Source organism: Podarcis muralis, chromosome 6 (assembly GCF_964188315.1).
Source record: "Podarcis muralis chromosome 6, rPodMur119.hap1.1, whole genome shotgun sequence".
Classification (NCBI taxonomy): domain Eukaryota; kingdom Metazoa; phylum Chordata; class Lepidosauria; order Squamata; family Lacertidae; genus Podarcis; species Podarcis muralis.
The window spans coordinates 61,399,464-61,414,471 of record NC_135660.1 but is presented as its reverse complement, the minus strand read 5'-3'; the positions used below and the strand labels follow the sequence as shown (position 1 = coordinate 61,414,471).

Sequence of the window (15,008 nt, the reverse complement as noted above, 5' to 3'; positions counted from 1 at the left end):
ACAGCCAAAGGCCAGAACAAAAGCTTTCAAAACCTCCAATCAGCAATACAATGTCGTAAGATCTGGGCTATATAGCTGAATTGCAAAATTCAGAGAGCTGCAAATTATGAAGGATGGCTGCTATGGTCTTTCTTGGATCACTTGGTGTTTCAGAAAATGCAAATGATGCAGGTTCACCTTTAAATTAAAACTGAAGCGAATTTCTCCTCCATGCCTACTTGTCACTTAGATGGGAAGCTTCTGCAAAGCTACAGTAACTGAAATGGTAGCAGAGAATTGGTTTGCCCAAGAATAAATATTCTTGTAGAAACATAGCATTTGGAAAATGTAACAAGGTAGTTTGATTTTTTTAGCTGGATTTTATAAGCAACTATGTCTAAGAAACATTTGGTATTTACATTATATGGTGAGCTTTCAAGGCAGAATCAGCATTATGAACTATATCAATGACCACCTCACTATACAAAGATACTTATTGTACAGTATAGTAATTCTACAATCTGTCCATTTCTCCCTCCTCCCAGTAAAGCTGTCGATTGCCCTTTTGAATTAATCCATCCTGCATATTAACTAGACCAAAACAAATATGGGGATGTGTCCTCTTAGTATCTTAGTTAAAAAGAAAGTTCAACACAGATTTAACTCCATCCTTCCTTCTCTACAGCTACTATAAGTGGGTCTAAAAGCATAATTAAATTCCTACGCATGGTGAAGTGCAATTCATCATGATCCAAGGAATAACACTCCTTTCCTTGCTAATCACAGAACAGGTTGAACAAGAGTGTGCAACAATCTTCTGAAAAGGCATAGGCTGCAACTGTATGTCCACTTACCTGGGAATAAGCCTCATTAAACTAATGTGATTTACACAGAGTAGACATGCATTGTGGGGTAAGAACTTGAATTTGTCACCCTGCCTCCAAAGTTCAAATGAAGAAAGTTATTTATGCTCCATTTCTTTTTCTAATCTAATTTTAAATCAATGCATTTATTCATTTACTGGTTTATTTAAGGGGGGGAGATTAATTTTAGTGACAACACTACAGCCATTTTAAACAGAACTTCCACATAGATATTGGACGTTTGACTAGAAGGCCATCACCGCCCTCCCGTTCCAGAAAATATGTACTTGGATACACTATATTTATTTGGATTATATGTACACATGGGAATTATTCTAATTGACCCACAAGATCCAGCTCGTGACTGCTGTCTAATGTAGCAAAACGTTGTGGTTTACTGTCTCAGATACTGTAAAGCATTCCTACAAATAAAAGAACACTTACAACAATAATGTAGCAATTTGCCAGATACTGTGGTTTCTGTCCCAGTCACTATTATTTCCTTACTCTTAGCTTTTGAAACCATGAAATGTTCCATGCAGCTTTCATTAGACGCGTCAACAATATGCAGCAACACTTCAACATTTGCAGAAGTGGACAGCAGAAAAGATAGACTTGAGATGTACTTATCAGGGTAAAATTATGTCCTTTCCTGCAAAGATCCTAAGTGGGGGGAAAGGAGCCAAGAACCAGCAGCTCCCCTAACTGCCTGCAGCCCCAAATACTATAAAAATGCTTCAAGAGTCTGCTGCTACTGCATTCTGGCAGAACAACTTGCTTTTGAATAGCTTTATAATAGTTTGCACATTGTCAAAGAGAAGTCAGCCAGGTGTTTCAAATCATTTCCATTCTTTCCAGTGTGTCCCAGTGATTTAAAATATTGTTCCCAGTGTTCTAGATTAGTACTTAATTCACTCTCCTTTGCTATGCAATTTAAAACTCAGCAGATCAATAAAAGCTGATGGTGATGCTTCTTCCATAATATCCAATGGCTGGTATTTGACACACACACACACACACACGAGAGAGAGAGAGAGAGAGAGAGAGAGAGAGAGAGAGAGAGAGAGAGGAAATCAAAGAAGTAAGAAAAAACTAGACTTCAGTTTTGAATATTCATCATTTGAGTGCTCACTTAAAACCTTTTTACTGCTTATATGAGCCAGTAATGCAATTTTCCACTCACCCTTCTGGATAGAAGTAACCACTGCCTCTTGGTAAATGGAGGACCACTAAATTCATTGCACCTATCCCTCCCAAGCCACTGACCTGTTCTCCACTCTTGCAAAAGCTTCATCCCGCGTTCCTTCCCCATCCCAGCCAATGCTGCCACTACTCTAGTGAGAAAGTGTATGCACAGTGGGAAAACTCTTGCTCACTTCCTCTACATGGTGCATTTCATACAAGTTCCTGCTACACTACAGTTATCATATCATCGCACATGCAATCTTCCATGACTGGAAATAGATTTCCAATTCACAGATAATCCTGGGTGTTGAGTGGGGAAAGCAATAAGCAGGGAGAAATGCAATCTAAAATCGAAAGGTATGAAATGCCAAATGAAAATATAGCAATATGGCATCAGATACCAAAACTCACATTCAGCCATTTCCCAACCCTGTACCTAAGGATGCCACAAAAATGTATATAATGTAAGAGCCAAGTACACATCTGGGGGATGAATCTCAGAACTTGGGAGGCCACTACTGTAAAGGCTAACACCCCCCTTGAACCTCCAGGGGCAACAGAACTGCTAGCAGACAACACTGCAACAATCCAGGCAGTAGGCCTGGGTGATATATCGCCCAGCACCAGTATGAGGAGCAGACCACGATGTCAGGTTCACTCAGCAGGATATCGCTGGTGAAACCGCCACCGCTCCTAAGTCCCTCTAGTACCAGCGTCTGCTGGAGGGAGTCAAGATACAGCTTGTTCCTCCCTTTGCATCTTTAAACTGCTCAACTGAGGAGTGTGCAGCTGCCCTTGCCTCAGTTGAGCAGTTAAAGGAGCCCCCAACCCAGCACTGGCTCCCACAAGCCAGTGGTGGGGTGGGAGCTCTGTGAAACTGCTCAGCTGAGGGGAACGCAGTTGCTGCTCCCTACAGCAAGCAGTAAAAGGAGCCCTGTTGCTCCGCTCACTCACATGCGAATGATGAGAGCACAGGGGCTGTCTCTTCTGTGGGGGGGACCTTCTCTCCCCCCAGCTGAGCAGCACCAACAAGCTGCATTGTCCAAGCCCATGAGACTAGGTGACACCACCTCAGCTCTTGAGGTGAGAGCTGGGGCAGTTTCACCCAGTGTCTCGCGGGCAGAGGCCAATGCATACTTCCCCCCCCCCAACATTGTGGTATATTGCCAAACCACAATGCTTGGCTGGTGATACACTGCAGTGTTGAGAAGCTGATATTGCCCAGCCCTACCAGGCAGGAGATGCCCAGAGCACTGATTCTGGAACAGCTATCAGAGCTCTTTCCAATAATCCATCAGGAGATGATGAGAGCTTGGATCACAGTTGTCAAGTCTTCTCTCTCCAAGAAGGGCCCTAGAGCTGCATCAAGGAGCACCCACAAGGTGTGCAAACCTTTCCAAGACAAACTGCCTCTCCACATCTCAGACACAAGAACTTAGCACACACAACACCACCATCTTGTTGGGATTCAGTCTCAATGTATTGGCCCTCATTCTGCCCATTACCATCTTCAAGCATCAGTCAAGAACCTGAACAGTCTCTTCCAATTTAGCTGGAACCATGAGACAGAGTGTACCAATGACACCTCGCTCTCCAAATATCGTGATGACAATTCCCAGCAGTTTCAAGAAAATGCTAAACAGGATGGCTTATAAAATGGAGCCGTGTGGAGCACCACAGATCCTTTCCCATGGTGCAGAAAATTGCCCCTACTATTGACACCAGTTGGAACGAGCTAAACCACCACTGTGTGATGCTTTTCACACACAACCCACAGAGTTGGTCCAGAAGAATACAGTAGTTAATTGTATCAAAAGCCATGGAGAGGTTGAGGAGAATCAACAGGAGTGCATTCCTCTGTCTCTCTTCCAACAATCAAACAGGGCAGCTTCAATTCCATATTTGTGTTGGAAAACAAACTGAAATGGGTCCAGATAACCTACTTCTTCTCCCAATATTCCTGCAGCTGGGCCATTTTCACTCTCTTGACAACCTTGCACAAGAAGGGGTTAACTGACAGGCGATAGCTATTTAACACTTCTGGATCCCAGGAGGCCCTATTAAAGAGGGGGGATATTGCCTCCATAGTGGGAATCTGGCACCTCCCACTATGAGGCATCAATTACCCTCTGAACCCCACCACCACCTCTCTTTTGAGCGAGCAAAGAAACCAAGTGGGATGCCAGAGGCTTCTATCCCTAACACAGTAATGCGAGAGAGAAAACTTCTATTCCCTCCTCTATTAGTCCACAGCAGGCTAGTAAAAATACTGTATTTTATTTACAAGGCTGGTGTAAATGCCAACTTCACACTTTGCATACATATGTCCAAAAATAATGACATTCATTTTAATCTAATTAAGATGAAGATAAAATTGACAATAGAGAATAAAGCTCTTCTATAAGCAATGGGGAGGTCTTGTCCAAGCTTCCAGATTTCATATACGTACAAGAAAATTTTGTTCTCCCGGCTCACAATAACTACATTTCCTGAGAAGTGGGAGAAGAATTCCTTGTTTTACATTGTCTGAACATATGTTTGTTGGCATACTACATTTCCTGTGGTCCTATCGTGGGATGGGAATAGCTGTATCTGGTGAAGGAGCTAAAGTGTCAATGACCTTTCGTCTTTATATTCCATCCTGGATAGAGAGAGCAGGCGAGGCTCAGCAAAACGAAGGCAGCTGCAGATACTTCAGGAAAGGCAAAGAGAAATGTGGGCTGCAACATAACAGTTCCATTAGGCAAGACAGAGCCTGATCAGCTATAGAAAGAACTAAGAGGGTTCAAGTTAGAAATCCATGTTGTGAGCTGCAGTCCAGCTATTAGGGCTAGAGCCCAGAGCTCAGAGCCATAGCAGGAATGGCTCCCTGAGACAATGAACAAACTGCAGAGGACTGCAAACTAATAATACAGGAAGACTGTTAAACTGAGAGATCTGAACACAACCAGGACACTAGGAATAAGAAGTAAGTTCAGCAAGCCTTAGAGCAATAAGAAAGGAGATGCCAGAAAGATAGGGGAGATCAGATTTTTAGACAGACTGTGACACACATCAGCTTGTAAGCCTTCAGACATTCTGCTTTAATGAATTACAATTACCTTAACCATTTGTAGAAGGTCCCTTTAAAAACTGGTATGTAAGCAAACCTTAAAGACCACCATGCCCGGAAAACCTGGAGAGCCACTGCCATTCCATGTGCACAATACTGAGTTAGATGGACCAATGGTCTGAAGTTCAAGACAGGAACAGGACCAGGACAGTTCAACCAGCAGATAATCTGGGGTTAGAAATTTAAGGTGGCCTCAAGACAAGGTGCTGGGTGTTTACTGCACACAACTTACTGCACACAAATTTTTAAAGCAATGCCTGACATTGTTGTGAATGATTGAGCACACTGCTCAATCCTAAGAATTGAAGGCAAGCCTGCTAGATCAGGCCACCGGCATATCTAATCTAGCATCCTGTTCTCACTGTGGCTGACCAGATGCCTGTGGGAAGCCTTCAAGCTAGACGCAAATGCAACAGCACTCTGACAACTTGAGATTCCCAGGAACTGCTGTCCAGCAGTATAATGCCTCTGACCATGGAGGGAGAACGTCTCCTCTTTCTCTGGGAATACATGAACTACAGGGTAGGTTCTGCATTATCAGACTCATGGTTTGCTTCACTCGAAGCAGAAGCCAAGGTTTGTACTTTGCTCACCACTCCTAGTTTGAGAGACAAACAAGCACTCTCTGCAATTTTCTCATAGCATGGCGCAGGGAGATGAGAGGTGGGTGTAGCTGGGCAGCTTGCACTGGAACAATGTTCAAAGCCTGTAATCCATTATTTGATTTAGACCAAAATTTTAAACCAATTCAAGACATAAAATTTGGGTTTACAGCAGTTTAACTGATCAAAAAGTCTCAGAAATATTCTATTTCTTACGGGGACATAAACTAGCAATCATTACACCTTGCACCAATAGGTTTATGGTCTTAGTGGCAATGAACTCCAACAACACTTTGCTAATGTGGGCTACCATATAAATGCATGATCCATGAAGCAAAGTTGTAGCAGAGGGAAAGCAAATCTAGGCAACAACAAAAATTAAAGCCAAACATCAGCAAAAAAACATAATCCACAGACATACAAAAAAGAAGAAGTTATGACAGTGGTAAATATTTGAAACTTTATGGAACTATTTTATATTCTGCATCTATTTTACAGTCTCCACCGGTACTGGTATTGTTTTTATTATTATTTTTTAAAATAATTTGTATTGATTTTTAAATGAAAAGTTGTGAAGGTGGATTGACATTGGAAACTGCAAAACAAATGTTTCCATCCAACAACATACAAGAGATGAAAAAAAAGAAAAGAAGAGGATAAAATAATAAATATTACTAAATCCGTATTATGTGTGATCCAGCACTCATGGTTTGCTTCTCTCCAAATAAACTATGAGCAGAAGCCAAGAAGAAACCTTCCACTTGTGATTTGTTTGGAGAGAAACGAACCATGAGTTGATGGTTTGCATGTTAACACTAAGCCAACCATTCCATGCTTTATTTCCCAGATCTGGGCAGGGCAAAATTGAAAGCAGCATCCTGTTAATCTATAATAATAATAATAATAATAATAATAATAATTTTAGTTGTACCCAGCCTCCCTAGTTTTGTGATGTTAGCCGGGCTCAGGGCGGCTAACATCACAAAACTAACACAGTATACAAAGAACATAAAAACAGGCAACCACTTAATTAAAATACATCTTAAAATTAGTTCAGAGCAAATTAAAATCTGGATAGATGGCAGCCCACGGGTAAAATTGAGAGTGGTTAATATTCTCCAGGGCCAGCTGTTATCACTGGTCTTATAAAGGACCTGTGAGCAGGCTAGGAGGCCTCTTTAATGCTTGTTCTTATACAGAAAGAAAGGAATCAGACTGAACCCTGACTTACAGGCCCTGCGGAAAGATGTCAAATCCTGCAGCGTCCTGGTCTTTTGTGAGAGAGCATTCCACCAGGCCAGAGCCATGGCCGAAAAGGCCTTGGCTCTGGTCGAGGCCAGTCTAATCTCCCTGGGGCCTGGGATCTTCAGGGTATTATTATTTGCAGACCTTAAGGTCCTCCGTGGGGCATACCTGGAGAGACGGACCCATAGGTAAGAGGGTTCTAGGCCGTATAGGGCTTTAATAAACCATGGCTCATTTCTGACCATGGTTTACCATTACATGCAAACAGAGTCAATATCATGCACAAATATTCCCCAAGTATTCTGACATAAAGTTTAAACAAAGAAAAACTGCTTGTTTGTTTTTATTTGAGTTGCTTGCTGAAACACTATATTCTTCTGAAGCATCAAACACATGGTACAAACATCCTAATTAAATACAGTGGAACCTCGGGTTGTGCATGTGATCCGTGCAGGAGGCACGTTCGCAACCTGCAGCATTTGCAACCTGCAGTGCCGCGTCTGCGCATGCGTGGGTCGTGATTCTGCACTTCTGCACATGCGCCAAAACCCGGAAGTAACCCGTTCCGGTATTTCCTGGTTCGGCACGGTGCGCAACCCCAAAACATATAACCTGAAGTGTCTGTAACCAGAGGTACCACTGTACACTAATGACCTTCAGCAGAAGACAATAAAATATTTTCTAACAATAGTGCTAGTAATTAAGCATATTGCAGCAGTTATGGTATCACTTGTTTTAGAAACAGCTGATGTCAGAATTTAATAAATGTTTGCAATTGCTCTGTTTTGTTAGAGTTGGTGGCCAAGGGGAAAAGGTACAGTCATCTCAATAGCCAAACACTTAATAATCATGGTATGGAACCTGACATAGTCATGCTTAGAGTAACTCTACTGAAATTCCACCATTTTCAATAGTCTACTCTAAGCATAACTATGGTAAATCTAGAGCCAACCTAATATATGGAATAAGAAACAAGCATATCAGTGGGAAACACTTTCCTCAAATATATAAATACTTTTATAAAATAAAAAAATCAAAATGCTTTGAAAATCCATACTGCTAAAATTGCAGAGTTTCCATTTCTAGAGTCATGAATTATTAGGCAGAATGGCATGCATGGAGAATATTTTAAACAAAGTACCCTTTTAAACATCAATAAGGCAGAGCAGCTGCCTAATCGTCTCAGTTGGGTTCAACTGCCAGTGCACTTCTTTAATTTATGGGGTCTCACATTCAACAGCCCAGACAATCATAAGATGTACAGTTTCTCAAACCTGTTAATTCAAATCAAGGTTGCAAAGCTCTCTTGACACTCAAACACAAGATAATGACCTACATTTGCAAACTATCTACCAGCAGTTATGTTTAATCCTGCCATGTGCATTTGATTCAACTTAAAGGAGAAATTAAACCGTAAATTTCTTTCCCTCCAATACACTAGCTTTGTTAGCTGACTAAGCATATCCCATTGTATAATAGTTATGCAGTTTATTATTATTCATGTGAGTGGTGGAATCTAGCACAATCTTAACCTTCATCTATCCTATCTTTTGGAAAGTTGTTTGCCGGTTTGCTATGTCTTTGGACACCTCTTAAGGTATGGTCACCAAACTTTGCACGAGATCATGGAGCAGGTTTTCTTCTATTCTGAATCAATATGCCATTTTGATTCAAAGACTCAACCTTTCAAAACTGCACAGATTTTAACCACTGGTTTCAAAACTGCCCTGAGCTTTTGTTTTCTTAGAATTCTCAAGTAATGCCAGGTACAAGACTGCTAGTAGATAAATAGTACTCTGCTGCAAAAAAACCTCTCACTGTTCAAAACAAAATGGGTCTTTCAACCACTTTCCAACTATTTGTTTGCCAGAGAACATATTATTCTTATGATGGCAGATAGACATCCCTTGCAATATCAGTAATATGGTAGAGGTACAGCTGCCAGTGCACCCATCTGAGTCTACTTATTTCCTGATGCAGCAGTTCTTATGCTTTGGCCAGTCAGCCTAGTTTTGCATGGAAATATTACCTAAGAAAAAAGTAATCTTGATTTATTACAACAGTACTGGAGGTTTTTTATTACTGGATAAAATGGTTTCTATGCTTTTAAAAGGTGCTATTGCATCTGTAACACACATTTATTTTGTTCACCCCCTCTATTCTCAGTTTGTTAAAACAATCTGAGAAGTTATGTTCCATATGCTGCAGCTCCTTCTCCATGGGCCAATAAAACTGAATGGAAACAGACACTGTCTGCATGAAAATGCTCTTTCCCAGCTCTTCCATGCAGCTAGAAAAACATATCTATGGACACTAGTGTTTGCGCTTTTTATCACCAATTTCTGCAGCTGGCCAAATGTCACACAAGTGTAATTTAATTCACCATAAACACTTTCTCTGCAGAAAGTATTTGACACTTTCAATCAAACTGTCAGCCACATGTTCAGCTACTGAAACAGGCATTTCCTTCCTTTCATTTACTCAGATTATTGTTTAAACTTCCATTTCATAGCCCAATATTAGTTTTTAATTAATACTTTCAAAAGTTATGTGTACATTAAAAATGTTCACAAAATGTAAAGTAAACTGATTTAAAAGATCTAAAGGGATTTATAAATGTGAAATACAATAAATGCATTTGTCATTTCCATGATGCAATGAATTTTTGAAAAAATTGGTGTTTTTATAGTACAGAAGATCGGATAAAGTGTCAGCAAGTGCACATTTATTATAGATTTGTTTCCCTTTCATCGTAGGAATTCAACTGCCCCCCCCCCCCCGCCATCAACCAGGCCACTTGTTTTCTAATATAACAGTCCTATAGGGAATAGTATCAAACTTGTAAAATGTGTTGCATTCAATAGCTGGAAACAAAAAACATATACAAGTTTACTAGATAAATATATGCCAGATACTGTATTCCTAAGCATGTTTATACAGAAATGAGTTAAATTGAAACGAATGGCTGTCACTTCCAAATAAACACTGTTCAGAACTGGGATGCAAGAAATCTGACCCAATGCTTCCATGTTTTCAGAATAAACCGAGGAGAGTCTTTTCTTTACATGTGGCATTTTGTTTTCAGAAACTTGTTAACTGGTGGAGAAAGTTTACATGTAGCACAACTGTATGCATATATACTCAGAAGTAAGACTTGTCGTGTTCAGTGAGATTTACTCCTAACTAGGTGTGCATAGGACCCCAGCCCAATATACTGAGAGAGTGTTTCATACTGCACAAGCAAGTTGGAATGTTGTATTGTTAAGATTTTAAAAACATGAAGATAATGCTAAATCATACGGTTTTATGGTGTTGTGTATAATATTTCAGAAGGGTTGCAGACAGTTCCAAATGCAGTTGGCACATCTGTACCTTAATGAGGAAGAGGTTCCCAGATGAATAGGAAGAACAGCGTAATATTCAACAGCTTTCACAAAAAGTTGTGTACCAGAACACAGAGTACAGCTGTAGATGTCCAAGCACAAGCTCCACAGATGTTGCAAATTATTATCTTTTCCAGTTCCCTCTCTAAAAAGTGCTGAATTTAAGAGAAAAGTCCAGCAAGGGCTGGAAATGTTCACAGCATGAATTGTCAACAAATAGATTTGGTATTACAGGATGAGTTGCATGAAGGTATGATTTAGGGAGCAAAGTTAGACAGTTTGGAATACTTGGGCCTATTAGTAGTAAATTACATTAGCCCATTTTTACAATTCATTCAACAAACCAGTTGAGATTTCTTTTAAAAAAGCAAACTCTTCTTGCTGCAGTCCTAAACACATTTACCTGGAAGTAACTTCCACTAAACTTGATAGAGTTACATAGATATACAACAGCACTGTATGCACCCCTAAAGTCTACTTACATTGGGGTTCATTATCTTAAAGTCTAACACTTTAGTCTTAATTGGGCTTTGGGTCAAACTTTAAGTATAGGCTTTATTTCAATAAGACTACAGTGAGATTTAAATCTAAGTACTTCACCTTAGCTGTGAAGTGGATCAGCCTGTTAATTTACAGCCCCAGTCCATATTTTCTTAGATGTCAAGTCCCAGTGGTTTCAGTGAGAAACTTCCAAGTAAATACACTTATGAATGCAGGCTTATGTTCGTTTTTAGTTTATGCAACAGGCACAAATAGCTAGAAGAGTACATGCTGGGTCAAAAAGAGCGGGAGGGGGGGAGCTTCTAGCAAGCTCCAAACAGTTAAAGTGGGCATCTAAAAATATGGACAGTATATCTCATTTCTCAAATCCAGTTAAGGGAAGGCCATCAATTTCAGTAAACAGCCCTTATTATGCCGGGCATTTTTGTCTGTTATCTTTAGGGTCTGAAATTATCCGCTGTCAGATTTAAAGATGCCTCAGTTGATATAATATGCATTGTGGAAGTATTATTTGCAAAACCACTGGGCAAGGCAGTGTGCAATTTACTTCGCAGTACATAGCGCTCCCCCAAAAGCAAGCAAAAAGCGACCAAGAGTTTCCAGAAAGGGAAGCAAATACAAACTCCTAGTAGACAAGCCTTTAGAAATGCAGACGAGCCAAAAGTTCAGAAATCACCATCTGACCTGAGCCCTCCATAGTAATTTGCATTTATGAAAGATGCACCAGGCTGCTATTCATTCCTCTCTTCCTCCACACCACAACATACCTGGAGTTTCTTCCTGTCAAACTTCTATTGCAAGGAGGCAGAAGACACAGGTCACTTAAGGGCGCACTATGCAAACTATTAGCTTAGCATTCCTTTGGTAGGTGAGATTGTCATTTGTCAACTGAGAAGGAAGCATCAAGTTTTCCTGTGACCCTGAGAAAACTAAGATCCTTACATTGGAATTTTGAGGTGTTATTGGGAAAGACAAAATCCCAGATCTTTCAGGTGTGCCTCCCGGTTGCCACCCTCCCCCAATTTTACAAACACCTAATTTCCATTAAGTATGTCCATTCTGCAGAGGTGTGTGTGTACGACAGCAGGTCCACCTCCTTCGTTCTAGGGGAGCTCTTGCGTCGCTTGCTCCAGTCCCCGTCCCTGCAGCCCGCTCCGCCCGAGGCAGCCCCCTTTGACAGCTGGATTTCCTTTCAACCACACCGCCACCCCTCGCCACTCCTGCATGCCTGAAAGCGCAGCACGCCTTCACCGCACCGAATGCCAACGGGCGTCCTTTTGGAAATCGACGGGACCTAACCCAAACATGGAAGGGAGGGAGGGGGTCCTCAAAAGCGCCCCTTCCCTACGCACAAGGTAGCCGCAAGAACGCTCCACTGAAGCGGCAGCACAGGGAGCATCCTGAAGCTCCATCTGACAACCTGTAAAAGGAAAACCGGCTTGTCTCTGAGCATGTGCAGAGTTTCCCTCCCGCGCGCGCCCCGCACCCGAGATCAGAACTCCGGGCAGATTAGAGACCCGACCCTCAGGGGCCCTCCGAGCTCGCGCTCGCTCCTTTACTCACAGGGACACGGTGCGGTTGGGCAACAAGGCAGGCTGCAAAGTTTCCACCAACTCGCCTCCGCTGCAGACAACTTTGATGCGGACGGTCTGTCGGCCGGGTCCCTTGGAGCGCTCGGCGGTGCACAGGCAGCTGTCCACGACCAGGTCCGGGCAGTTGCGGTTGGCCGCCGACAGCCCCGCCACGGCGGCCGCCACCAGGCAGAGGCAGCAGCACAGCCCTTGCATGGCGAGGGGGGCGGGCGGCGGCGGCGGCGGCAGCGCCTCGGCTGCTCTCCTGCGCTTGGGTGGCTGCAGAGGGAAAGGAGGAGGAGGAGGAGGCGGCAGCTGCTGTGGCTGCTGCTGAGGCGCTCATGGCATGGTCGGCGCGCCGCCGGCACAGGGGGCTCGCTGCCCACCACCACGCCTCCTCCGCCCTCTCGCAGTGGGGCATAGGCGGGGAGGCGCCCCCTCGGCCGGGCAGCGCCGCGGGGCGGACCCCAGCGCCGCCACCACCGCCACAAACTTGGCTCTCTCCCTCTTCGCCACGCCGCCCGCCTCTCGGCTCCTCGCCGGAATAATGCCTCCCTCTCTCCCTCACGCCAAAGTGTCGCTGAGGTGGAGGGAAAAGGTTGGCCGCGCCTCCTCCTCGCCGGCCGGGGACATCCCGCCAGGAGGGGGCAGCAATGGCGTCAGGGCGCGCCACCCGCCCCGGCGAGGCGGCCGAGAGGAAAGGGCCAGCGCCCTTGGGAGCGGTTCGGACGCGTTCTTCGCGCGCTTTTCCCGCCTGCTCGGTGGAGAGAGGGGTCTGTCAGAGCAGGCGCCGCGGAGCAAGAAGTCCCGAGTTGCCGAGGGAAAGAGTCACAGGTGAGCCTGCCGAGAGGCAGGCACACCTGTGGGAAGGGACTCTTGTTTCTGGAACAGGGCGAGCACGAGGGATGGCGACTCACAGTGCCGGATCTACATCTATGCTAAACAAGCTATAGCTTAGGGCCCCACACTCTTGGGGACCCCCCAAAAAAAGTAAAGGGGGGGAAATACTGGATGTGCATTTCCAAAACATAAGATAAAAAATAAATAAAATAAAACCTACATGCAGCAACAGTGTTTTGTGTTGTGTAGGCTCCTATCATGTAAGTAATGGGCCCACCTGCTAGCCTGCTCCCTAAAATATCACTGGTTTGCTCATTTCTATATATAGGGTGCCTACATTCTGCATGGACTGGTTGCATTGCGCCATGTGCAAATAACTTTAGATACTTATTATGTCCATAAATTACCATATAGGATATATTAAACACAAAAAAGCAGCAATAATTTGTTGTTGGCAAAGGACAGCTGGACATATAAAGGGCCCCATTACCTTCAGTAGCTTAGGGCCTCATCAAACCTAAATCCGGCCCTGGCGACTCAGAAGCCCCATCACGTTGAGTGGGGCTTGCTCCCACTGAGACGTATGTAGGTTTGGGCCCTAAGGCTTCTTAACGTTGCCACTCTGAGCAGTGAATGGGTGTCACCTGGTCCACCGTCCAGCCATTCCCATGATGAAGGTAAAATGAGGAAGTTTGGGTCACACGACATTAGGGAGCAGAACAACCCCTTGCAGTGAATAAATTGGAATTTTGTATATTATTTGTATGCCACCGGAATCTTCCGAGTGGTGCAAGAGGCTTAATAATGCTTGAGGAAACTGCGGAAACTGTGGTGTCTTTAGGCTATATGGTTTATTTGCACATATATGCAACCCCTGAGTCTATGATGAAGGGGTTCGCAGCATCAATACCCCGAAAGGTTCTTGTTTCTTCCATAGCCACAGATTCCAGCAGAAATCAGCCATGGCTCTCACTCTGCCTTTCCGTAGATACAGCTTTGGCATACAGCTTCTAGCTCAGTGTTTCCCAACCTTTTTTGGGCAAAGGCACACTTGCTTGATGAAAAAAATCTTGAGGCACACCACCATTACAGCCCCGTGACGTCAGCGCGCAGCGTCACGCCGGGAGGGAAGGGCGCCGGGGCGCTGCTGCTGCTGCTGCCGCCGCCACTCCCGGCAGGCATGGGCCCAGCTGAGGCGGCGGCGGCTGTTGTGGTGGTGGCAGCGATAGCGGGCGGAGGAGGGGGCGGCGGCGGGGCCGAGGTGGCCGGCGGCGGCGGGGGAGGCGGCGGCGGGTGGAGCAGGAGGGCGGCCGAGGCCGGTGAGGGAGTAGGGTTGCCCGGGGCTTGAGGAGCCGTCGCCGGGAGTTGCTGCTGCTGTTGTTGCTGCTGCTGCCCAGACATGCCGGCCTCCTCCTCGTCCGCTGTCTCGCGCTCCTCCCTTTTGCGCGCGCTGCCCCGCCGCCGCCCCATTGGCCGGGTCCTGTCAGCTGATCCTGTGTGTGTGTGTGAGGGGAGAATGGAGAGAGAAACCTCGGCACCACCACCGCGGAGCCGCCCCCGGCTCGACGCGGATCCTCGCCGCCGCCGCCCCGCCTCTCGCCGCCCAACTCGCCCGCCTCCCTCCCACGGCACACCAGGCAACGCCTCGCGGCACACTAGTGTGCCGCGGAACACCGGTTGGGAAACACTGTTCTAGCTCACATCACTCAGTTCTCCGGCCTTTGGTC

At 44.7% G+C, this 15,008-nt stretch overlaps 1 protein-coding gene across 1 annotated transcript in view; it reads right to left on the bottom strand.

The window, feature by feature from the left end:
• Positions 1 to 13,067, bottom strand: part of ADGRA1 (adhesion G protein-coupled receptor A1) — a 305,286-nt gene extending 292,219 nt beyond the window's left edge. The window contains exon 1 of the mRNA XM_028729853.2: positions 12,434 to 13,067. Within this exon, the coding sequence (XP_028585686.2) occupies positions 12,434 to 12,657 (224 nt within the window). The 5' untranslated portion in view covers positions 12,658 to 13,067. The remainder of the gene's footprint in view (positions 1 to 12,433) is intronic.
• Positions 13,068 to 15,008: the final 1,941 nt, after the last annotated feature.